The sequence below is a fragment of the Heliangelus exortis genome, chromosome 12, assembly GCF_036169615.1.
Source record: "Heliangelus exortis chromosome 12, bHelExo1.hap1, whole genome shotgun sequence".
Lineage (NCBI taxonomy): Eukaryota > Metazoa > Chordata > Aves > Apodiformes > Trochilidae > Heliangelus > Heliangelus exortis.
The window spans coordinates 9336357-9360913 of record NC_092433.1 but is presented as its reverse complement, the minus strand read 5'-3'; the positions used below and the strand labels follow the sequence as shown (position 1 = coordinate 9360913).

Sequence of the window (24557 nt, the reverse complement as noted above, 5' to 3'; positions counted from 1 at the left end):
GGTGCAAGCTGGCTGTATCACAGCTCTCTCAGCATCTGGAGGGATTACAGGGAGGAAATCGGTGCCCAGGCTGGATCTGGCCACTCCCTGATGGACCATCCGTCACCGAAAAGGACCAAGAACAAAGCAGGGCTCCCTGGGCTTCGGCAGGGCACCCACAGAGGACTTGTTTTCAACACTCCCGGTGGTTCGTGCTGGAGCTTTTCTCTGCCGAGCCAGCGAGGGAGACGGAGATCAGGAGAGGAGTACCTCAGCCACCTGTTCTCTGCCTTTTATTCAAAAAGGAAAACAATGGGCAAATTCACGGGTTGAGTTGGTTGGTTGGGTTTTTGGTTTTTTTTTCCTCTCCACCTGTGGGTTATTAAAGGCATTAACACACCCGGTGTCAGCCCCGTGCCCCGCCAGGTTTCTCCCCTCTGCGGCGCCGCCTCCCGTCCCGCACTCGGTGCCTGCGCTCCGTGTGAGCCGGGGGCCCTCTGCCGGCACCCCGCGGAGCTGGGACCCGATCACCATACCCAGCAACCCCACCCGCGGCAAGGAAGCACCATTTCATCGTCAGCTGGGAGCTCCCGGACCTGCAGAGCCGTTCGTGCCCTCACGCAGACCCTACCACTGCCGAGAGCTAATGTGTCTCTGCCCTCGCTGTGCCTGTAAATGAACTTTGATATCACATTTCTGGGACTCCAAGCCTGTTTGTTCAATGCCCACACTAATTTAACACAGAAGCGCTCTGTGATGACCTTTACAAGACCACTCTGCTTGCAGGACCAGGAGCTGGCAGGTTGCAGGGCACATCCATCCAGGGGACACCTCGGTGCCTGCACCACAAGTATCAGGGTGTATGGTTTGATCCCTCAGCAGTCACAGCCTTTCTAGCTTGCCTGTCCCCTTGGGATGTCTTTCATGGTCACTACTTTTGTCCTTAAGTGGTCTGTAGCTGTTTGGGGCATGGTGTGAGGCCACTCCAGCATGGGCGTCACTGTCCCCTCTCTGCTGTGCCCACTTGCAGCAGATGCCACCGACCCCTTCAGTGCTGAGGGAAGCTGTGCTTTGGACCAGTGGCTCTTTCTGTAACCCCCAGGGGCAGGTTAGCCCACATTCCTCTCCTCTCCTCTCCCAAGGGTTAAAGTGGTAAAACCTTGCCCCTGTCACCTGGTACAAAATCATGAACACCCTCTCTGTGCAGTCTGGTTTTCTAGTTGGTGTGAAAAACAAAGTTAAATACTTCAAGTGTCATTTTAAATATAGTGCCTCAGCTGTCAGTGTTTGCAGGGTATTTTCTGTTGGTTGGAAGACAGATTTATAGGAATTAATTTCCATATTGGCAAAAGAACCAGAAAGTTTTCCTGAAAAGCTCTGCAAATGCTGGCACTAGAAACCTGACCACTTTCTGTTGGGGGGTTAGGGCCTGACCCCAGCCATTTTCAGGGAAGCCAGAGGCATAATCCCCTCCCTCCAAAAATACTATCCTAGCAGGACATCACTGTCAGAAAGAAATACCCTCACAGCAAGGCCAGCTCCTCCATAGGGCCTGAAGGATTCCCAGGCTTCCAGCTAAGCATGGATGTATGGATTTTCAGTACCAAGGTCCTGCAGAAAGGCAGTTCATCACAGGAAAGAGCTGTCAAGCATACCTCTAGGTCCTGCTAAATCATATTTTGCCTATCAATTTTTTTTTTTAAAATCACATATATTAGCCTTTCATTCACGGCATATAAAGAATGTGCTTTAAATCCTGGTCAAATTCATGGTGACATGAGATATAAATCCAGACTGATTTAGATACAACATTTTTTCTAAGTGTGCAATATAAATTCACAACTATGAAAATTAACTCTGAAAGTCTGAGAAATTCTGAAAAGCCATTTAAAAGCATTTTCCCAGGAGGCTCTGGGGAAACAGCCCTGCGCAAGGAGAGCTGGCAGTGGGGCTGTTTTGATAACCTTCTGTGAGAGGGACCTGATGAATATTAATGATTACTGCAGGTTACAGAGAAAAAAAATTGCTGTAGCCCATTCTGCTGCTTCCTTTCCAGCTCAGATGGGGTCATGAAGACATGGTCAGTGACACCTCACTGAGGGATGGGAGTAATTACTGTAACACAGGGGAAAATATATTTTTTTAAATTAACATTTGCTTCCAGGAGTTGGGGAGTTTGACATGGAAAGGTGTGGGTACCAGGCAGGTTTGCTCCTGGGCTGCAGTACCATGGCTGGGCTGGGTGCTCCAGTGGCACATCCCACACCACCACTGCTGGTGGCAGAACTTCAGGCACCCCTTTCTGCTATTCTGGATGTGGACAGGAGATGTGAAAAGTAAGAAAAGTAAGAACAGTAAGATCCTCCTAGGCAGCTGGCACAGAGTAGGGAATATACACCTGGAGATGCTGACACCAACTTTTTAAGGCCCCATTCCCTGTATGCCAGTGGGTCCAGAGTTGTCCCTGATCTGGCAGAGACAAAACAGGGTAAGCAGTTTCATTCAGCCCATGGGAGAGAGCAGAGCAGCCAGCTGTCACGAGAAAAAATGCTTTGGAAAGAGTCTATCTTCAAACAAATAAAAAAGGTTGTGTAGAAAAACATTATGCCGTTCCCTAAATTAACAGTTTCATGCAACTCCATCCCAGTTTCTGTCAAGTGATGTCTGTTTAAATGTAACAACTCTGGACAGCCTTTTAAATGTGATTAATACACAGTTGGCTTCCTTTTTTTTTGCCAGGAAGAAAGGTGCATTGTCTGCATTGCAAGTACATTTCAGTGTGGGGTAAAAAAAAATAATTGAAAATCAAATCAGTTTAAGCCAAATACATTTAGAATTTTAAAAGTGAGTAGAAAAAAAAAAAAAGGCAGATTCCGGATTGGAAACTTTACATTCTTACTTTCCACAGACAATTAGAGGGAAAACTAATTACAGGGTTTGCATAATCTGACCAAAACCAGAGTTCTGCTAAGCAACAGCCCCACCACCCGCACTGCTAATACACCTGATGAACATTGGAGCAGCTCTGAGCTGTTTGGTGGCTGAAGGGAGATCCATTTTGGACACACAAAGTACTCTGTGCAGTCCTGGGCCTGGCACAGACTGGAGACTTACTGCTGCAGGAACACTGCCAGAAAAATTAAGTATACTATACCTTCTCTTATACATACATATAAAACAATTCAAGGATTAATTTCAAATAACTTAAAGATTTAGTAATTTAAATATTTGAAGATATATAGCTTTACTTATAGAAAATCATACTGGTGCTGAAAAGGGCAAAGAGGGACCCACTGCCAGTCGTCCCTTGGTCCCCCCAGTCACCCCTGCTATAGTGAGGCCACCACACACATTAGAGGGACATGATTTAGCCCACTAATAAAGCAAGGAGCTTGGTGGTACACCCCAAACAGTACCATCCAGTACTAATTATATTGCAAGAAGCACATACAAGGTGATACATGGCATGAGAAGATGCAAAGGCTGAAGGAGATGACCCTGGTGTTAGCAGGCCCTGGGTGGATCACCTTCTGCTCTCTGCTCAGAGCAAGGAGCCAAGCAGAAGCAGTATTTTGTGACTTTTGGAAGGAGCTGCACTCCATTGCTTTATTTCAGAAGCTCAACCAAACTGGCAGAAAACAAACACTTCCACAGCTAGAGGCAAAAAGCTGCCTGTCAGTCCTCTGTAACTAATGAAGGAAGTACAGGTCCTACCACTGTAAGCCTACCCAGCAAGAGGCACTGGGACACCAGTACACCAACAGCCCAGCCCCACAGCTGCCTGCCAAGGTGGGCACTGCACATGGAAACCTTTGTGAAGGTGCCAAACACCAAAAGCAGAGCACAGTGCCCCCACAGCACCCCTTTGCACCCAACAGAAACCCAGTCTTCAGCCACTAGAGCCACTGGGCTTGGCTGAATGTTGTTGCCCAATAAAACCCAGGCAGCCAACCTTCACCAAAAGCTTATCTCATGAACACCAGTGAGCTTGCTGTCCTTAGCAAGTTAATTTTTGTGGCCACCTCACAGATTTCATGCCTTGACAGGGAAGAATCATTCAATTGAAGCAGAGCTCAGCTTTGCTGGAGATAACCTCAGATAAGTTAACAAACAGGGCTCATCAGCTTCACAGACAATTCCCATTAATATTTGCTAGTGTGATTAAACTAAGATACCAAGCAGTCAGGCAACAGAAGGATCAGGGTTACAGGGAACAGGAGTTACACAGGCACAAGGTACATTCTCAAGGTTTACTCAGCCCAACAGCTGTATCCAGGTTTTTTTTAGCTTGTTTTGTTTAAAAACATTACATAGGAGGTTCAGGCTGATGTAGCACAAAGCTAATGAAACACGGTTAACTACGAAAAGGAAATAATCTGATAAACCTGAGGCAGGAAAGTCCTTGGCAGCCACTGCCTCTCAGGTTTCAGTGGGGCTTCCAGTGGGAGTGGTGTTTGGGAAAACATCTGCTGGTTTCCATGGCCATGAGCCGGAGCCGGCCAGCCCCAGGTGCAGCGTCCTGCTGGGAACCACCTTCTGCAAACAACTCCAGGGAATGTGGAGGAGCTGGTGGGTGCCACCAGCAGCACCCCAGGATCAGACCTATAACCCCTATAACCCCCAGCTCCCCTGACCCAGGACCTGGGGACTCCACAGGGGGAAACCAGCACAGCCAGGTCACACCCCTTCACACTGGTGTAGTTATGACATGGCTGGAACTTCTGCCAGACACTCTGCTCTATGGAAAAAAAAAATAAAGTGAATGGCACTGAGGTCATGCCCAAGTTTTTCAGGGCTACCTGCATGGCTTGTGAGCAGGGAGTTATTCAGTCTGCCTGAAGCTGCTGCATGCTGTAAGTTTTAGTTTGAACTTAACTGGCTACATAGGAAATGAATCCAATGTGGTTTTTAACATGCACATTTTAATGAAGCAAACATTTCTATTTAATAAGTTATAAGATACAATTTTACAATCCTGCATTTTATTCCAGTTTATTTTGTTTTTACTTCCTAGTTTACAATGTTGTGAGCATTTCACATTAAGGCACAAAAACAGCACAGTAAAAAAACCCAACCTTCCTTTATTTCCCCCAATGACTGTGCTAGAGAGCAGTGCATCCACACGTAACTACAGAACTGTAAGCGTGAACTTCCCCCTAGGGACAGACAATGACATTTCAACAAGTTTTAAACAAATCCTACCTTCTCCTAATCGCAGAGTTAAAGCTCATTTGGAGAGTTTACTAAAGCCCCAGCAGCTGACAGCAATTCAGATACACACTTGGGAATTAGCATGGTGTAATCCTGGACAAACAGAGAAGTTAAAATGGAAGTTTTCACTCCCTGGCCCTCAGCAGGAATGCCTTTTGCAGCACAAAGGGGATTTTAGGAGAGATGAGCATGCTCCAGGCATGTTATTGAACTGAGATATAATAAACAACATGCACCAAAGATGGGTTTGTTGATTGGTATTGTTATTATGGGTAAATTCGCAACCTCCTGCCCCATATCTGACTACAAATGTGGGGTCCCATGCCCAGGCTTCTTTGCACCACCTCGGCTACTTGCCTGGCCCACAGCCTCCAGGGAAACTGCTGAACATCTTCCCAACATGCGCTGTGCTCTGACCTGCATCTGCTTTGGATCACCAGGGTGAGAGCTACGTCTGGCTTGGCAAGTTTAGGGGCTTTATTTAACCCAGCCAAACTGGGGGTTTGTTCTTAAAATATATCAAAAAGAGTGTAGAGAATTACCTGTAAAGTTACAAAAAACTCACCAGAGTCCCAAGCTAATTAAAAACTGCATTGCTAGCATCAATGGCCAAAAAGCTACCTGTCTAGATTTACAGAGTATTAACACAGAAAGGCTGAAAGCTTCCAGGAAGTAATTTTCAGTCTGCTTTTGGTTTGCTATAAAAGATAAACTTCTAAATGTAAACCATTAGCAAAGCATTTTCAGAAACGTTTTAAATTTGAGTTGTAAAGCCACTTTTAGTAACTTTTTATAATGTTAAGTGTTAAAATTGATCAAGTATACAAAGGCACCCATTATAGTACCAGTTTTACCTCATTTCTTTACAGAAAAGAATGTGAACTGGGGACAGCCCAAGTCATATTCCATAACTAAAATGTAAAGTCTCCAGTCAAATAAAATCAGTAGTTAAGATACCCAATTACGAAGACAAATTCCAGTTTTCAATTAACATCTAAAGTCTTTAACATCCACACAAGAAATTAGTGTCTAGTTATCCACATGATTCTCCAAACATTAACAGTGACCTGGACAGTATTGCAAAGGTACAATTTGAGGAGGATGTCAAATAGATTGACATTATGGTTGGTAAGTAGAAGTGAAATGCTTGTAAAAATAAAGTTACAGAGTCTAGTTCTGACTGTATTGAAATGTGAGCCGTGTGTATCTAGATACTGCATTTTGCAACAGGACTGCACCCAGTATAACTCTACATCTGAACTGCAAACACAAAGATGGACTCTGATGCTCGGTGAGTTTAAGGAACGGTGACATGGAAGGGACTCCCAGGGATGTGCTCATCACCCCACTTCACTGCCAGAATATATTCACCCCTTTCCTTGACAACATAAGTCACGTTGTACTGATGGCTGCCCAAATGCTTGATGGACACCTCTTCACACGGTATTGTAGGTCCATGGACACCAACTAACAACATATTTGAACCTAGAGTGAAATAACAGACTGTTAGCATTCCCAAGCTTAAGGAAACAGGTATGGTTGTATCACAATATACTAGCTCCAGAGCACAAGGATTTTATGATTTTAATTCAGAGTGATTTTCTGAGGTATGGCTAATCTAATTTAGTATAAAAAGGAATTTCATTATAAAAAGCCATTGACCTTATAGAGACAAGGGTTTATTTGTGCATTCTGCCATACTACCACTATCTAACTAGAGCACAGGGGGCATTAACATTGCTTGTGAAAGCAAGCAGGGGCTGCCTTTCAGGTACTTCATTAGAAGTTAATAGCAGAGATGAGTGGACGTGGTTGGCCTGTAATCCTCCCACTGTAAAGCTCCCCAGTGACGACAACTGGCACTCAAGGCCTACGGGAACACCTTGCATTACATGCTAAAATGCACCATGAGGGTTGCTTAAGTTCAGAAACCTGTTTGTTCTCATGCCATAACCCTGTGGTTTCTTTCAGGTGCACCTGGCTCAGATAAATCCACTTGGAGAGAAGCTGGCATCTTTATAGCCTCTATATTAGAAGTGATTTGGTGAGCACTGTGTAGCATTCAGTGTTTTTCTTTAGAACCATCACCTCAAGGTCTGAATTTTAACATTGCAATTTTTTGCCCTAAAACAACATATCCTGCTAAAACACTCTGACATCCAGCTGGTTACTGTACCTGCTTTGCTGCAATCCACGGAGAAGGAGCTTTTCTGACCCACAAAAGCCTTTGAGAGTCCTGCTCCCCGGGAAACCACTTTGCTAGCATCCGAGGTGGATTTGGGAATGGCACTATAGCAAGTTTCAGTCGATGACCTTGTCACGGACTCTACCAGGATGGAAGAAGTTTCGTTGACGCTTCCTGGGCTAATCAGTCGCTGTCCTGGAAAAAGAAAAGACTTGACATTCAGACTCACCCCATCTGAAAGGCATTTATGAAGAGCTTGCCCTTCTAATGGCCAGCATGCATTCTCCACCCAAAATGCATTTTCAGAGAGTAGCGATTTCCTACTTGGGTTTTTAAGTTGACATCTTACAGGAACGCTGGCAACATTCCCACCCCAGAACCCCTTAAGTGGTTAAAGGACCACAGGAATTTCAGGATTCATTAAGCAAAGCTGGCTGCTTAAGAAGAGTTAATTGTGCTCCAATCACCAAATGCCAAAAATTACTCGAGTTGGCAGAGAAGCAGGTGCGATTTTGCAATAACCCATTTTGAAAGCAGAGCATGTCCCAGCCCGGGGGAGCGCAGTCCCTGCCGCCCAGTCCCAAGAACATCACCATGACATGGGCATCAGGAGAGGGTTCACTAGCTTAGGGGCAGCAGTAGAGATGAACTCTTATACACAGGACTGAAGAGAGAAAGAGCTTCCTAAACCAGGCTTCCTTGCATCATCTGAAAGCCTCCCAGACATGACTGACCTTAGGTTAGGTGACACCTGTACCAAAGGTGAGACCAAGAGGGCATCACATGCCACAGGTGACCAGACTTCAGGCTTGTGGGGTGCAGGGAGTAATGGGTAAACAGTTATCTTTCCCTACTGCCAATGCCACACTAGTGCTAGTTCAGGATTTAATATTCCCCCATGAAGCTGTTGTACAGCCCTGCATGAAGTCAAGCAGGCAAGTTCTGTGACTAATGCTCCTGTTGCCTTTCCTGAGATCCCTCATCTATTTGTTGGAGGTGACTGGGAGAAATGTTTCACCCCTCATGTTTCTGGGCATCTAAACCTGAATGCTGCACTATCTTGGAGGGACATATTTGCTGCATGACACAAACTACTTCAGGCACACAGTAAATACTGGTTAGCTTTTTACCTGTAACCTTTGCCTTGAAGGGGCTGCCCACTATGTGGTTAGGTCCACCATATTTAACTCCAATTAAATAGTTTCCTGGAGCCATGGGTGTGTACATGACTTTGTAACCTTCTGGAGTTTCCTGGCAGTCCATTTTCACCTTTGATGGCCCTTCAATTGTAACAGAGAGGGTACCTGGACCAGCCTTGGTCGTGTTAATGAAAAACTCCGACTGCAACCCTAGAAAGACGTAGCACAGTAAGACACACTCTTCCTCACACCCCATGTTACAAAAGTTAAATAGGAACAGATCATTTGGGGCAAGATGAGGCTGCACAAGGCTGCAGGCAGGGAGGGACAGCATGCCTCCCCCAGCATCCTTGCACAGGCCAGGCCCAACCAGGGGCTCTGAACCCTGGCACTGTCCCCCCAGCTCCCTCCTCCACTCATGTTGTGTGACTGCAGGGTGGGCAGGAAAAAGGGTCATGACAGCCCTTTAGGACCAAAATGGAAAGATTCTGGCATCAAAAGACTGGCTCAAAGAGAATACTCTTAGAACAAGAGCCTTTCTACTGGGCATCGGAGCCTGTGCTGACACAGCCACCAGTGTGGCCAAGCTTGGAGCCATCTCACTGCCTGGACCATAAAGCAGCTGCCAGGAGCCCACAAAAAAGGCAAGAGAAATGAGGGACAGGAGGTCTCCTGGAGGAACTGGCTGTTTGAACTGCTCGGCAACAACACTCCAAGCAGTCTGTGGAAACAAAAGCTTGTTTAATTACAGCATCTGGTTAACACAGCTGAATTATTGCTGCTAATACTAAGCCAGTGACACAATGCCAGAGCCACAAGAAAAAAATTAAGCAAGGCTTTCAGCCCTCAAATAATTTACTGTCAAACTCTGGTTTCAGATACTTAAGATCTTTGGGCTGTTCTATCAGACACTGCTGAGGAGGAATAAAGTGCTCGAGCTCAATCAAACCCAGCAGGGTTCTGGGAAAGTTTACTACAGCTGAGACTGAAGCACGCAACCGTGGTGATAAAGTAGGGAGAAGTTTCTGGTCTCTCCACACAAGAGGCTCCTGTGTTGCAATGCTGGAAGAGCCCAGCTCCCACAGAGGACTGTACCATCTCCCAGTGCTGTAGCAGTAAATCTGGCTGGCACAGCTTGCCTGCCCAGTCCGTTTGCAATGTGCACCACTCAACCAGAAGAAAACTGCTTTCCAAAGCCAGCAAGCTTCACAGCTTCCCACTGAAGGCTTCTTGCTCTCAAGTCACTGCTTTTTCCCTGTGCCCCAAATGAAGGCTGGCATTGTTGGAGGCTGCAGACGTACACCCCTCCTGGGGGCACCTCTCAGGTGCTCAGCCACCAGCTATCTAAACATCTACAGTAGATCATTGTTCAGAAACACTGCTCAGCAGCTCCCCGGGCACTGAGCTTTTGGCAGTGACCAGGATTCAACAAGGGGGTACAGAGTAACTCTGCTGAAGTTAAACAGTCTATTTAGATGAAAAACAGCCCCAAGCAGCTTTATAGATGGAGAAAAAAAAATCCCCTGTCCCTGATGCATCTGTGGCTAGTACTAATGAATGCTTTTGTTTCCACATATTAAAGCAGCACAGGCTATAATATCTTTACAGAGTATATCCACATGTTTCCAAAGCCAACTGCTTGGTTTCTCCAGAACAGCAAAAGCTTTGACTGAATAACCACAGTATTTTTTTTTCCAGGGAGAAAAAAAGCATATGAAATGGTATCCACAAAAGACAGCAGTAGATAGGACAAGAGGAACTCTCTCACACTTTTCATATCAAAAGGAAAAAAACCAGTTTTACTCTGTTATCCACCTCTGTGTGTGGCCCAGGAAAACAACAATTACATAAATTAAGAGCACATCCTGGAATATTTTAATAAATTAAAAAAAACAAAACAGAACACCCTAAAGCCTAGATTTTTGATCTGGGAACTATCAGCTGGGGCAGCCACAGCAGACAACTAGGTGTCAGCATTCTTTCTGCATCTGAAGCAGGTATGATAGCACGCTAAAAACAGAACAATCCATTTAACTTGAAATTTCTCAGAAGTGCAAGCACTGAAGAAAAGGTAAATGAGTATCCATTTAATTAGCAGGGGGTATGCAAGTTAAACAAGATTCCTTCAACTAGACAGGCAACTCAGGATCTGATTCACAAAAGCCTCCAGCCTTTGCAGACATAATGTTCACAGGTAGAAGGGAGCCAGAGCATCTCCAGAGCTCCAAGGGACCACTGACATGGAGCTAAGCTAACCAGCAGGGTCCTAGCCCAGACACCAACCAGTTCAAGTGAACTCATGTTGCAGTTTCTGGTTTACAGATGCTTTAAGCTCGTTATGGCTCAGTATAACCTGCAGACTCTCTAATTGGTGGTTATAAGACTTGAGGAGCATGCGAGAAAGCAAAATTAGCCTGCACCCAGGTCAGCAGGGAATGTGGGTTAGTTCAGCTGCCTTAGCAGGAAAAAGTAACATAAAAAATATGCCTAGGAACAGCTTCTGTGTCTCTCTGAAAGCCAAAGTGCAAACAGGTCTGTGCCAGAGGTGTAAAAGAGGTGTTGGTTACCGGTGGTACCGCTCTCCAGGCCGGAGCCGTAGGCGGTGACAAGGGCGGGGTTCCCCGCCTGCCCCGGCTCGCCCACTCGCACTTTGAAGGGGCTGCCCACCACATGGCTCCCGTTGAACTTCACATCAATCGAGTGGATGCCGTTCTCGTGGGGGATGAACCGCACGGCATACTTGTCTGCAAGAGAAGAGGCTTTTCTGATACAGCAAAGATAACAACCAAACAGCAATTAAACCCAGCGCAGGGCTGGTCAGCAGCCCAAGCAAAGCATCTGTAATGCTTTGCCATATATTCTGCTCACAGCTTAAGCAAACTCAGCTTCACAAGCTGCTAAGCTTATATTTAAGTAGGAAAATACTGTACTTATCACAAGAGGTGTCACAGGTTGCGTTTTCACCTTGTCTACTAGGACCTAAGCTCAGCTGTCATCTAGTCTGCAGGGTGAGTTCCAGTCTTACTTGCCTCACACGTGCACTAAACGTGACAGCTCAATCACAGCCCAACCTGTCAGCGGTCAAGGGAGCAGCACAGAGAAGAAAAGCAGCTGGTGGGAGCAAGCCAGTTCTTCCCAGCAGGCTGAGCATGCTGCTCGGACTCTGCAGACACCGCACCTTTATTTAATAAAGTCATTTAGCAATTTGCTGATACTTAACATTTTTGGTTGTGTGTTAACCCAGAGGGGGGACTGACCTTCCCCAGCTAGACAGCTGCTGTCTGCCCAAAGTACAAACCATAACTCATTCAGACTTCAAGTGAAAAAGAAAAGCTCATTGCTGAAACAGGTGCTGAGCTTTCTGTAGTGTTTGCTTATATTCAGCTTCCTTGACATTTGATATGAAGGAGTGAGTGCAAGTTAAAAATAAACTATTAGTCAAAGATGGAAGCATAGCTTTGAAAAATAAACTTCTTTTCTGGCTAAATTCAACAACCACATCATATTTCTTTTATGACTAGTGTCACTGTACCCTCACTGGCAAGCCAAGACTTAAAGACCTGTTAAAGTTAGGACTCAGTCATTTAATGAGCTATCTGGGAAAAGCCTGAACATAACCCTGACTGAACAACTCCTGACAACAAGAAGTCATTCTCCAAGCAAGGCACTTGCCCCTTGGGTACAATGTTTGCAAGCCAAAGGGACTAAACCCCCAAGCTACAGGGCAGCAAGCATGTTTTGGAGGTCACTCAGTTTGTTCTGCCCAACATGAAGCTGCGCTCACCTGGCTCCAGCTCAGACACGTGGCACTCTTCTACAGCTCCAGAAGGGCTGTGGACTTTAGCATCGATCTTGCCCTTTGCCCCGTTCAGCCTTATAGCAAAGGATGCTGGCTGATTAGCTTTTAATCCAGACTCCTGAGGATGCAACAGTTAGATTATCAAATTCAAACTTCTCATTTCAAACAGCAAGATTTGTGGCAGGGAAATAACCGCTTCAGCACAATTTCTTTTTTTTAAGATTTCAGTGAAAGGCATAGAGCTGTGACTGGTATTAATTCCCAAATCAGAAGCTCTCTCCCTTTTAGGGGGTGGCTGATTTATAAGTCACTCGCAGTGGCTAGTCTGATTTTTCCTGCAGTAACAGACCATTTTTGGAAGCCAGACGACTCTGCCAATCAGACAGAGGCAGGTTTACAAGACTAGTCACCCATTATCACTGAGGTCAGCCTCTGGTATTCAGGCACTTGATTTAAAGGATGTTTAAGCTATAGCTCCATTTTCAGCCCATTCATTCATTCCAGATTCATTCAGGGGAAAAGCCTCTGATAATCCAGTTGTCTGAAAGAGTAATATGCATGTTTATATTTGCCACAAGAGGCTGCATTTAGAACGCCACCACAAGATGTCTTAGCATGAGAAAATAATTTAGAACACAAAACCAGATGTTGCGGTGCTGTCGGGCCATCAGTGGAAGGCAAGGCAGCTCGGCATCCCTGCTGTAGTGGTCCTCAGCCACAGCAGCCCCTGCAGCAGTATTTTATGCTGAACATACTTTACCTGATTTTGTTTTCAACTAAATCTTGAAGAGGGAAATAAATACAACTGAGTAGAACTGAGGTACCATGTATAAAGCGAGTCCCCGCCGGGGGCTCAGCACAGGCTGATGCTGCAGCACTGCGCTCAGTTACTGAATACTCAGCTTTATCTGCCTCTCCAGGACTTAATTGAAGTGAATGTTCCTGTCAAAGAGTCTTTAAATGAAACACAAGTGAAACATCAATACCACAGCGACTAATTAACGCCCTTGTAACTCCTGGTTAGAAGTGATACTATTGGATCAGGCAGTCATGATTCATTTACACAGCCAGGGTGGAGGAGTCCTGCAGTCCAGGCAAACTCCTGGGGACCACAGCTGGGACACAGCCAAAAAAAAAAACCTCAACTGAAGTACCAGTTGCTTATCATAACTTGATGAGGTCTGAGGTACAGTATATTTAGACACAAATTCTCAGTCTCATGTCCAAGTTTCTGGTTTTGGAGATTTAAGTCAGGCCTTTAATGTTACTTGTATTTTAATGCACGTAACCACACACACACAAAAATGATATGGTGAGGTTAGCAGATGAGCCCAGACCAACTACAAAGCTGTGATTCACTCTAAGATTTGCTACTGTTCATGAATCATCTAAGCTGTAACTGTGCGGGTTGGTGACATCAGCCAGAACAAACATCTGCTATAACCTCACAATGGGGCCCCTCCATCTGCCCATGTGAATTGCTCCACAGCAAGGCTGCAGCAGTGTCCCAACCACACAGCCCTACACTGCCTTGCCATGGGAACCCAGCTATTCAATCCACATGCCAGCCAAGTAACTTGGTACCAGCCAGGTCACTGGTGGCCCACAGCCATATTTTCAGTTCTCCTTGACCTCCCCCCTTAGCTAATGGGGTATAAAACAAACTTTTATCTCCTCCAATACTGTATCTACAGCCTCTTGTTTTTAATTCCCAAGTGTTACCACTTTAGTACACTCGGTTGAGCCTTCAGCCTTCAAATTACAGCTACCCAGAGCTGGGCCAGCTCTACCAGCTCAATTTACAAAGGACCAGCTGCCAAAAACCCCTTTCTGCCTGCAAGCTGAGCTTGAAAATAAGCCCCAGGTAAGGCAAGACTATTACTAAGAAGAAAGGACGACCATTTTGGCCTTGGAGAACAAGGACGAAATCAGTCTGTGTGGCAAGTTCTGGAGATGTTTCCTTATGTCTCACCTGAAGACTAGTGACAGTGAGCCTGCGAGCATCATCAGAGGGGGCGATGATGGGAACCAGGTAGGGGCTTTCAGGAATGTGCTCATCATTGAACTTTATGGACACCTCATAGTTGCCTGCAGGGAGAAAAGAAGCAGAGAGTGTTCTTAGCTCTTTGAAAGTAGCAGTCAGTGTTAATTCAGTATGATTTGGCGTTGGTACTTACCTGGCTCTTGAACTATGTATGATACACCACAGGATCCATCTTTATGGTCCTCAAAGGCAATTTCTGCTTTACTTGGGCCTTCCACAGCAATAGACAGTCCTCCAGCTCCAGCTTCCCGTGTCCATATGCTGAACTCAGCTGTCGAAGCACATGAAGGTACACACAAGAGTAAGTTTCCTACTGCTGCATCCCTAACATCCTGTGCAGCATCCCATACTTAGGTGTATGAGGAACAGCTCATCTGAAGTGGTAACACTTAGCAGTTTCTCCAAGCAGCTCCTATTAGTCTTGAATTAGCTTATCAGCCTTTTATAACCACTTTACAACCTCTCAAGCTCATTCTGTGAAAACTGTCAGTTTCCAAAACATGGATTTCCAGACCTCTATCCACATGACTCAGCAATATTATTTCTCCACGCTTCTCCTCTGACCACCCCTGGCTCGGGGCAACCTTTTAGTGTTACACCAAGCTCTGCTCAAGCTCTCAGAGAAGAGGCCAAGAGAAACCAAAGCACTGCACTGCAGACCCACACACAGCAAGTACGGGAGCCTACAAAGAGCAGAGGACTCACCTGGGACACCTGTCTCTCCACGCTCCAGTCCTGGGCCTCCAGCTCTCACTTTGTGGGCTCCTCCCTCACCCAGTGGCCCCACAGTGAACTGGAATGGGCTGCCTGGCACTGGCTGCCCTCTGTATTTGACATCCACAGTGTGGACCCCCATTTCTTGTGGCACAAAGCGGACGCAATAGGTATTTTTGTCAGCTTCTACGATTTCGGCATCAGAATTTCTTCCAGAGGGACTAGTTACCTGGGCTGTCATATCCCCACAGTCAATTTCTAATAAGAAAAGCATAAAAAAATACAAATCAGAAAGCGACAAAAGGTTTTGATATTTTGTTTTTGGAAGCAGGACTTGAGCTCATGTGATCACGCAGCACAAATGACAGACGAGGCACGTAGGGGCCAGTTTGTATGCTCAGCTGCTGAGCAGCAAGCTTGGCCACTTACAGCTTACCAGGTGCTATGGAGGCAGATAAAGAGGCTGGATAATTGCAGCCAGCTAAGACTGATCTGTGATTCACATCTGTCAGAGACTTAACAGCCAACAGGATGATCTCAAAACCCTGGAGGCAGGGCGAGCTGTGCAGCCCATTCTCCTGCTGCACACTGAACAGATTACAACTTCCCTGGTCTTTATTTTTCCATATATCGATCATCATTATGCTTTTTTTAACAATTCAAAGAGAACAAACTACCAGTGTTTCATTCCTAAACTAGCTTAATATGAGCATGTCTTAACAACACCGAAGTTCCTATTTGCACCCAATACGAGTGCAAGTTATGGGGATAAGGACTTTGCTTACCTGGAATTTTTAGATTCAGATCACATATGCTTCCTACTGTTGCCACAGAAGGAGCTCGTCTTGTTCGTGTGATGCTCTCCCTAACTCTTCCTTCACCACTTATCTTCACAGTAAACGGGCTGCCTGTAAATACCACAGCAGGTCATTTCTCCCCTGCTCATTACATGCTGCATCAAGGGGGACTGGATCACAGGGGAAGTTTCAAATCCAGCTGACAGTGAGACCCCAGTGAAATACACCCAGGTAAACACAACAGTTTTGGATATCTGCTGTTTCTGGAGGGTACCTCCTTGAATCTTTGGGACTTAGGGTCCCACACAGGCCACTTCTAGCATGCTGGCCAGCTCGGTAAGATTCTTGATACACTAACCAAGAAGTTGTCCAGCACTTTTGCTTACCTGGAATATGTTCATCTGCAAATTTAGTGGACACAATGTACACACCAGGTACAGTTGGAAAATAGGACACTTTGCAAGTTCCATCTTCTAGGTCTTCAGTTTGGATGTCTACCTTGCTGGGTCCTTCAACTGCCAGTGAGATCCCACCATAACCTACAATATAGCTAAATTAGCCTCAGCTTTCTGTAGTGTTGCTAACAAATTTGACATAAAATAGTGCAACCCATAGCAGTAGCTACTCAGTATTATAATGGGCTCATGCGATTTGCTTGCTGTCTTAATGACATTTTTGTGGTCCTAATCAGTAAGCTATTCAAAGCACAGCATGCATTCGGCTCCTGAAACACTGACCATGTCCCTTGTATTTCATTAACATTGAAAAGTTAGCTCCAAAGACTGTGGCCAAGGCTCCACATTAAAACAAAAATATCTTCCTCATTTCCTTCTTGCTGTACACAATCCTAGAACCAGCACCAGATCAAATGAAAGAAAAGCTTCAGCAGTGCTTCAGTGACAGTCCCTGTTGGCTGTAATGGAAAACACCAACCAAGACAATGCAAAGCATTTTAGAAGTTAATAGCATTGTCTGTAGTTAATAACTGACAATAATGTCCGTGCGTGCTTAATACACTATTTCCATCTGCTGCTTTGTGGCTTGTGACCTGGTGGTCACACGCTGAGGGAGACACCACTTTTGTTGTTGTCTCATTTAGGGAGGATACATAACTCACAGCATCCAAAAGTCTCTTTGCAATGGAACTGACCTGCATCTCTTGTGTCTACAATGAAGTCACACATTTCAAAGGTTCGTCCTTCTACCAAGCCACGTCCAAAAACTCTTGCTCGTCTGGCATCTCCTATCTCAGATTGGACCACCATGATTGTTACAGGGCTGTTTGGTACATGGCTTCCATTTTTCTTGATGCTAACCAGATGTTCTCCTACTTCCCGTGGAATGAATGAGATGCCTACAAAGCAGAGAAATGTGACAAACTTACTAACTTTTTATGCACATTATACTTGATTTAAATGCCTTAAACACACCAATAAATGAAATACTGGACAAGCACTCGCTACACACATTGAAGTATTGCCCTCAAATGGGGCTCAAAGCCATTCTCACACGGTGACAGAAAGCACTTCAATCACAACCTAGCATGTCACATGCAAGCTAGCATGGGAGGTCATTCTTCATACTCTTCTGTCTTTGGCCAACTGTACCAAACAAAAATGAGACACATGGCTTGACAGAGCTCCTCTAGGAAGGAGCAAAGCAGTCAGTCATTTCACATAACAAAGCAGACTGGAGTAGAGGCTAGTAACTAACTCTCTCAAATCCAGACTCTCAGAAGCTTACCAATGTGGTTGTTGGGTAGCCTCTTCAGAAGACAAGGTTCATCACGACCCGATGGGGCTTTAATGCTGGCTGTTAGGAGGCTGAGATCAGTCTCATTGATGTCCAGCAAAAAGTCAGCAGCAGAACCCAGCTTAACATGGGACCGCCTCCGGTTATCATCTGAATATATAAAAAGACAAATGAGCTGGGAAATATTACAAGATTAAGTGCAGAGCAAGTCAGAGGACTTCATGTTCCTTCCACAAACCAGGTCCCCCATGCTATCAGAGATGAATTTTCATTAAGAAGTGCTTCCAGAAGGCTAAACTTTATACCTGTGATCTTGGCTGTGAATGGACTGCCTGGGATGTGCTTGTCATTGTACTTGACCAGGATGCTGTAGTTCCCAGGCAGAGTAGGTAGGTATGTTACTGTGCAGGTCCCATCTTTGTTATCAATGCAGCTGATCTCTGCTTTTGAAGGTCCTTCAATAGCCAAGTCCAGCCCACCTAGGAGATAAGAAGGAGCACTTCTGTATATCTTCATGCACACTAAATTCAAAGAATTGGTCCAAAGAAGATCCAGTATTTGGTACTGAAAATGCAGTTTAGATGCCTGTTTTCAAATGGCAGAAGCAGAAAGAGCCCAGGTAAACCTACTGACACCACAACTAATCAGTCGGCTGGGTTTACCTAACAGTTCTTCCACATCCAGTCAAACTACTAGACCTTCACTGCCTTCAGTTTATTTTTAGTTAAATGAATTGTTTGCACCCTCTACCACATCTGCTTCTCTCAGGAAGAACTAATAAGATAGTTTTCACTACAAGTTACAGCTTGATGAAATAATTTTCATCCGATATTTGCACAGGTCATTTGTACTGCACCAGAGATTCAGTTGAACAGATGAATGCCAATTAATGCCAATGTGCACTACACTTCCAAAAAGTGCCTAGCTTAGGGTAGGGTGAGATTAAAGAACACACTTACCCTCGCCTGCATCTTCTGTAACAATGGTGAAAGTTGCTGGTTTATTGGCAACCCCATAAATGAGGCCAGGCCCATAAGCAGACACACTGCCACTGTTTGGATAATTCACATAGAACTGCAGAGGGCTCTCTAAAGAAAAAACAAGCAAACAAAGAGAAGCATTTCTAAGGATGAGTGGTCTGGACCACATAAACAAAACAGACATCAAGAAGCTCCAACCCAACAATATCTTATTTTTATTCTTACTGATACCCATGTTCTTCAATGCCTCACTATTTGATATTTGAAGAAACTTTAAGTGACAGTGATGCTCTCAAAAAAAAAAAAAAAAAAAAACCAACAAAAAACCCTGACAAGTAAACTTCCCCTTTCATCTGCAGAAGATACTTCTCCACAATTTGTTCCACATTCAGTCACAACAAAGTTACTGCTACTCAAATTGTCAGAGATAAGCTTCAATGATGTTGTTAAGGGTCTTATTCATTACATGTTTATTTTTAGCACATTAAATCAGAACATGACTCAGAGAGGCTTTCAGTTTAGGCACAGATCCGGAATTCTGGTAGCTCAGAGTGTCTCAATCAACCTGAACTAGCAAATTTGAAGGGTATCCAAGAACAAATTTGCCAGCCTCAGATTAGCTAACCTGGCACACAAGAACAAAAAGTATAGTCAACAACAGCCAATAATGGTTTTGGAAAAAGGCAGAGATGGCTTTTAAGTCCAAAGCTAGATTTTTGCAGCCGAGACAGTAGCCAGTTTTATTCATAATGGCCTTCAAGGAGGAAACATTACAGCACATCATCCTTCAGCCCAGATGCAGAGTAATGGTCTTACTGAACTAACACATCTGACAGTTTGGCACTTAGGGAGGTGCTACATCCACACAAAGTCCTGAAGGCACTGAAGCAGCAGCATGCATGACATTTTTGAGCTCGTGGCTTCAGCCAAAATTATCCTGTGTCTCTGCACCAACAGAGCCAAGCAGCCCCATTCAGGGAGCACTCATGTCTACACATCCTTGTCAAGATCTGCCCTGTTTCACCCCAGTGCCAAGCAGCTGATACAGGCAGAGAACAGTGGGGAAGCCCCAGCCTCTGGGCAAGGCAGAGCTTCAGCTGGGGAGCTGGTGAAGTAAGGACAAAGGAAAAGAAGAAAAAGGAAATGAAAGGCAGTGGTTTCTGGTTGTTAAGAAGCAGCCAGAAAAAAAGGAAGATTACAGCATAGCATGCATGTGTTTTATCTTATTGCAATGAGATGAAAACAGTAACTATAGTGTTTCAGTCCCTTAGTCCTTGCCACAGATTGGAGATTTTATGCCAGTGCAGTTTTAAGGATAAACATCCACCATAACCACTAGTTTTGCTCAGCACCAGGGCAGTAAATTTCAGCCTGGGAAGAAATGGTAGTTAGAAAACTCTATGTTTCCTCTTCATAATAAAATGTCACAAAAGCTAGTTTCCAAAACCAAAATCCATTTTAAGCCTGGCTGGTATTATTAAACCGCAATGGAAGCTCACACGTGCCGGATCACTCCTTTGCTTCAGCTGCTCTCTGGATAGTGTGCAGATGAGCTGCTGCTGAAGGATAATGTACCCCGGGCAGTCCTTACTAAGCTATAGAAACCTCACCAGGGAGCAGATGCATCAGCGGGATGCTGCACTTGGATGTGTGTCACCTGCTTTGTCAGACTCACCTGGGATGTGCTTTCCCATGTATTTTATGTGCATTTCATGCAACCCAACCTCAGTGGGAGCGTATCTCACTGTTACTGTGCCGTCTTTGTTATCCACAATATCTGGCGTATCCGTCTTCCCAGAGGGCATGTGTACTTCACCTACAAAAAGCCACCGCAGGAGTTACAGGAGAAGCTGGCTGCTTCCCCTCTCCCACCCACAAAGTATTGTCTAGCCACTTTAAACAAGCATTTTAAATTGTTAAACTCCTTACCCACAGGCACAAATAGGAGACTAATGGGAACACTAACCAGACATGCTTTCTACTTAAGCTAGATGAATACAACACAGTGGTAGACATCTGGCGAACAGTCCTGTGACCTTACAAACTCTACAACATAGCTGTTTGCTTGAGCCACTGGAATTCCTATGGCAGATAAAGGCACACGTCTACCTCATCACAAGACACTCCCTTCTCCTGCAGCAATTTTGAAAAGAAAAGATTGACTGCCCCTTCAGCAGGGACAGACTAGGGTTTGGGGTGGAACTGATGAACTAGAGGACAGGAAGGGACACAGCCCCTGTGTGCAGGAGCTTCATGCAGTTGGGGTTTTCTTGGGACAATGCTCTCAGCAACCAGACCTGTGGAGGGGGGGTCACCTGCTCAGGAGATGGTATGTGACAAGAGTGCAGGATTACACTGGAAACATCTGCACAAAATAAATAACAGAGCTTATCAAGGATGTATATATCTGCTCCAGCAGTAGCTCTCACTACAGCCCAGCACTAAGGACCAGCAGCAATAAGAATCCCTTCATTTAACTGAAACCACCAGTGGGGTGTATCCTACTCACCCCTCAGCGGGTGCCACTTGATACGAAATTAAACAACTGAATTTCTGGCAGGATACAATCTTACCCCACACGCTGTGGTCTAGACCACCCAGACTGCTAGCTGCTAATGGATAAACATGCTAACAGAAAGCAAAACCTCCCCCAGAGGCTACACGTAACTCCAGGTACCTGTTATTTCTCCTTTCCTTACAGCAAAGGGGATCACCATATCAAAGGGCCTGAATCCCATGCCGTTCATGTCTCCAACTGGGACATAAGCTTCTTCAGTCACCTAAAGGAAGCAAAAGGGTGGGATACTTCATAAAGGATGGCAGACCCAAACGAGCAATGAGCAGCTCCACTGCAAGCACAAGCTGGAGAGAGCGTGTGGTGATTATCGCAGGCAGCCACAGGACTGGGCTCAACCAGAGCAGTGTCTGGCCAAGCTCTCCTTCCTAACACCACCAGAGCAGAGTGAATCAAACATGGTGCAAATGGCAGACATGCTGGAAAAAAGTTAGGAGATAAAAACGGAACACAAAGGGATGGAAGACAATGTAGAGCACACGCAAGACCCAAAGTGGCTCCATCTGAAAGGATTTAGTTGCTTAAGGCCTGGAAGAGAAAGTGATTTTTGAATGGGGCAGAGTGATTGCAACACAAAATGGACAAAAGAAACAAGTTTCACAATGTGACTCTGGACTCAAGACACTGTGCTGTTTTACTGAGAAAACAAAGCGATGTGCTCAGGTTGCTTTTGCCAACAGGAGACATTGCAGAAGTAGAAGCTGTAGGTGTAATGATCCTCTTCGGTTTTAAATGAGAGTTTATTTGGAGAATCCCTTCAAGCAGCAAAGAAAAAACAAGGTCTGGATCCCAAGAACAATTGATCAAACAGAAAGAATGAACACAATGACCAGAGCGATTCAAGCAGTCCCAAGAAGCAGGCTGTCATCTGAAATGGAACACAGAATGGGAGAAAAACAGCTGAAAAATGTAAAAATTGTGTACCCAAGGGCGGAATCCAGGGGGGGAGGCGCCCAGTGGCTCCTGCGACCGCACGGCAGCATCATCTGCATCTACAGCCTGGGCAGGGGTAAAGGCAGGTCAGGTGTTACTGTGGCACAGGGCATTCCCACCTTTCACAGCACAGAATGCACAGCTCTCTCCAGCTCCTCAGCACCTTCTTCCCACCCCACAGACCTCTAAGTCCTCTCGCCATTGCAAGGACCTGGATCCAGACAAGGGAGCTGGGAAACTGTCTGTGTCTGCAGGCACTGGGGGAAGCCACCAGCAGCACAGCAAAGGGACAAAGCTGGGTAGACACTGCTGCTGGGAACTTGGGAAGCTGGAAAACAGTGTCTGAACGCTGCTGGAATTGAATTTCAAAGTTGCTTTTTTATGGGACTGGTGCAGGGAGGGAAGTGAAAGGTTTAAACCTAAAATGCAAGTTCCCCAGGCGCTGTGCTGCGTAGCATGGTGTGCAAGCTGGGAGACAGGGGAGCCTGAACCCTGGGAAGGCTGCTCCCAGCTCATCCACTGGGGTGAATGACCCAGCCTACGCCCTGTCATAGCTGCAAAGCCACTCTTCTGATTCATTGCTGGGATAACGTTGTCAAGACACAGAGTGTTTTCCCCCGGCGCAGCCTCCCTTCCCACCCGGCATGCCAAGAGGATGACTTGCAAATTCCCATCTCCCCCACTTAACCCAAAGAGAGCGGCTGGGGCCGACACCCCCGCACGCAGCTCCACCAGGCTCCTCCTGCCCCTTTGCACCACTGCAAACCACACTAACAAAATAAACTGCTGGAAACTTATGCATGGAAAGACTCTGCTATGAAAACCAAAGCAAACCAGAAATACTGCTGCTTTGCTGTTCCCCAACCCCGGCTGAGACGCCCAAGTCAAACACATATTCTATCAGCCAGTTAGGAAGTGGGAATTTTGGCTGGCCAGGAGCAGGCTCCTTGACCTCGAGAGGCATTTCCTGCAGTGAGCTTTGAGTAACAACCAAGAGAGCAATTTTTCTTGTGGAAATCTTTGAGGACACTGGCAGCAATCTGCTAGGGAGGTAGGTAGGAAGAGCTGGTGTCCGGCCCCAAGGACTCACCCTCCCAGACTCAGCACAAGTACAGCCATGTGGTTCCAGGGATCAAGATGTGCTGGAGGCTGACTCGGCTGAGATAACAAGATCAAAACTTGTTTTAGCAACACAGAGATCTGTGCTCCACATGAAGGGCTCCTGTGAAGCAGCAAGTCTGCTCTTCAGGGAGGTTGGGGCTTGCTTTGCTTTTGAAACCTCAACACTGCATGTTGAAGGAACATAATTAGAAGGAAGGGATTGGGCTATAACAGTTTAACTAGCACTTGAAAATAATTTTAAATGTGAGCTAACAGCCTGCTTCCCTGCCATCTGACAGCAGATTGTTCCTTATTTTGGGGTCACCATTATAAGTGAGTGAGAGATGGACAAAATGGAGCACTGTATCTGAAAATGGCTGAAGTACTTAGTTGTAGAAGCTGATCACAACCACCCTTACATCATTTAGAAGAACCACGTGGTCAGGAAATGAAAAATTAATTTGCTTTGAGGAGCCAAGTCTATATCCTCTGATGGCTTCTATCCCTCTTCCCTTAACTGTATTGCCTGCTCAAAACAAACTCTACAAATAACAAGGATTAATTAGCTCCTGCTAGTCTAATAAATGCCTAAATATTTACACAGAGAGTTAACCTATCACTAAATAAAACCTGGCAGCAGGAATCCAAATGGGAGGTATTTTTGGATCAGAGCTGGCTTACCATGACGGTGAAAGGACTGTTGGGAATATCCACCCCACCGAAGCGGACATAAATCACATAGGTTCCTGGTTTGGCAGCAGTGTAGAAGATATCATAAGTCCCATCCTCATTTTCAACAACATCTGCTTCAGCTTCTGTCCCATCTGGTGTCAGGACGGTGCACGTCACTTTTCCCTTCCCTGCTGATTTGGCGTCTACCACAAAACCAACCTCCTCACCAGTCTTCACAGTGGGTGCAATTCCAGGACCTACAAGGCAATTCTTGTTACACAAAGTGCTCAGAGGACATTTTTCCCAGGCAGGCAGCCCACAAGGGGCCTGGGAAGCACAGCACCAAAACACTGGCCCTGGGGACCCACAGACATGGTTTTGGGAGCAGATGTACGACAAGGGATGTTCATAGTGTTGGTCATCACAGCAGCATGCAAGAGCTGGCTACCAGCTTCCCTCCTTCTCTGCAATCAAAGAGGCTGGATGAGAACAGAGGGGAAAAAAAGCTAAGTCTGAAGAAAGCAATGCCTTAACCCCTACTCTTATCACCACGTTCCTTTTTGCAGAGCCAAAGGCACTATTTTCTGTCCTAGCCACTGACTCAGCTGTCACTGCTTTAGCATAAACCTCCCTGTGCAAGCAGCTATGAAAGTGCACAGTAGCAGCCATGGCCATG

At 45.6% G+C, this 24557-nt stretch overlaps 1 protein-coding gene across 8 annotated transcripts in view; it reads right to left on the bottom strand.

The window, feature by feature from the left end:
• Window positions 1–4881: 4881 nt before the first annotated feature.
• Window positions 4882–24557, bottom strand: part of FLNB (filamin B) — a 71286-nt gene continuing 51610 nt past the window's right edge. For 2 of the 8 annotated variants that reach the window (XM_071755918.1, XM_071755915.1), the window contains 18 exons: window positions 23891–24138; window positions 22100–22174; window positions 21278–21380; window positions 20276–20416; window positions 18580–18708; window positions 17926–18099; window positions 17612–17770; window positions 17019–17222; window positions 16255–16407; window positions 15857–15979; window positions 15063–15329; window positions 14491–14628; window positions 14286–14401; window positions 12299–12431; window positions 11082–11258; window positions 8506–8724; window positions 7367–7570; window positions 4882–6675 (listed from right to left, as the gene is read on the bottom strand). In XM_071755918.1, the coding sequence (XP_071612019.1) occupies window positions 6488–6675; window positions 7367–7570; window positions 8506–8724; window positions 11082–11258; window positions 12299–12431; window positions 14286–14401; window positions 14491–14628; window positions 15063–15329; window positions 15857–15979; window positions 16255–16407; window positions 17019–17222; window positions 17612–17770; window positions 17926–18099; window positions 18580–18708; window positions 20276–20416; window positions 21278–21380; window positions 22100–22174; window positions 23891–24138 (2951 nt within the window). In that variant the 3' untranslated portion in view covers window positions 4882–6487. The remainder of the gene's footprint in view (window positions 6676–7366; window positions 7571–8505; window positions 8725–11081; window positions 11259–12298; window positions 12432–14285; window positions 14402–14490; window positions 14629–15062; window positions 15330–15856; window positions 15980–16254; window positions 16408–17018; window positions 17223–17611; window positions 17771–17925; window positions 18100–18579; window positions 18709–20275; window positions 20417–21277; window positions 21381–22099; window positions 22175–23890; window positions 24139–24557) is intronic. The other 6 variants (XM_071755916.1, XM_071755914.1, XM_071755917.1 and 3 more) reach the window with 3 other exon arrangements.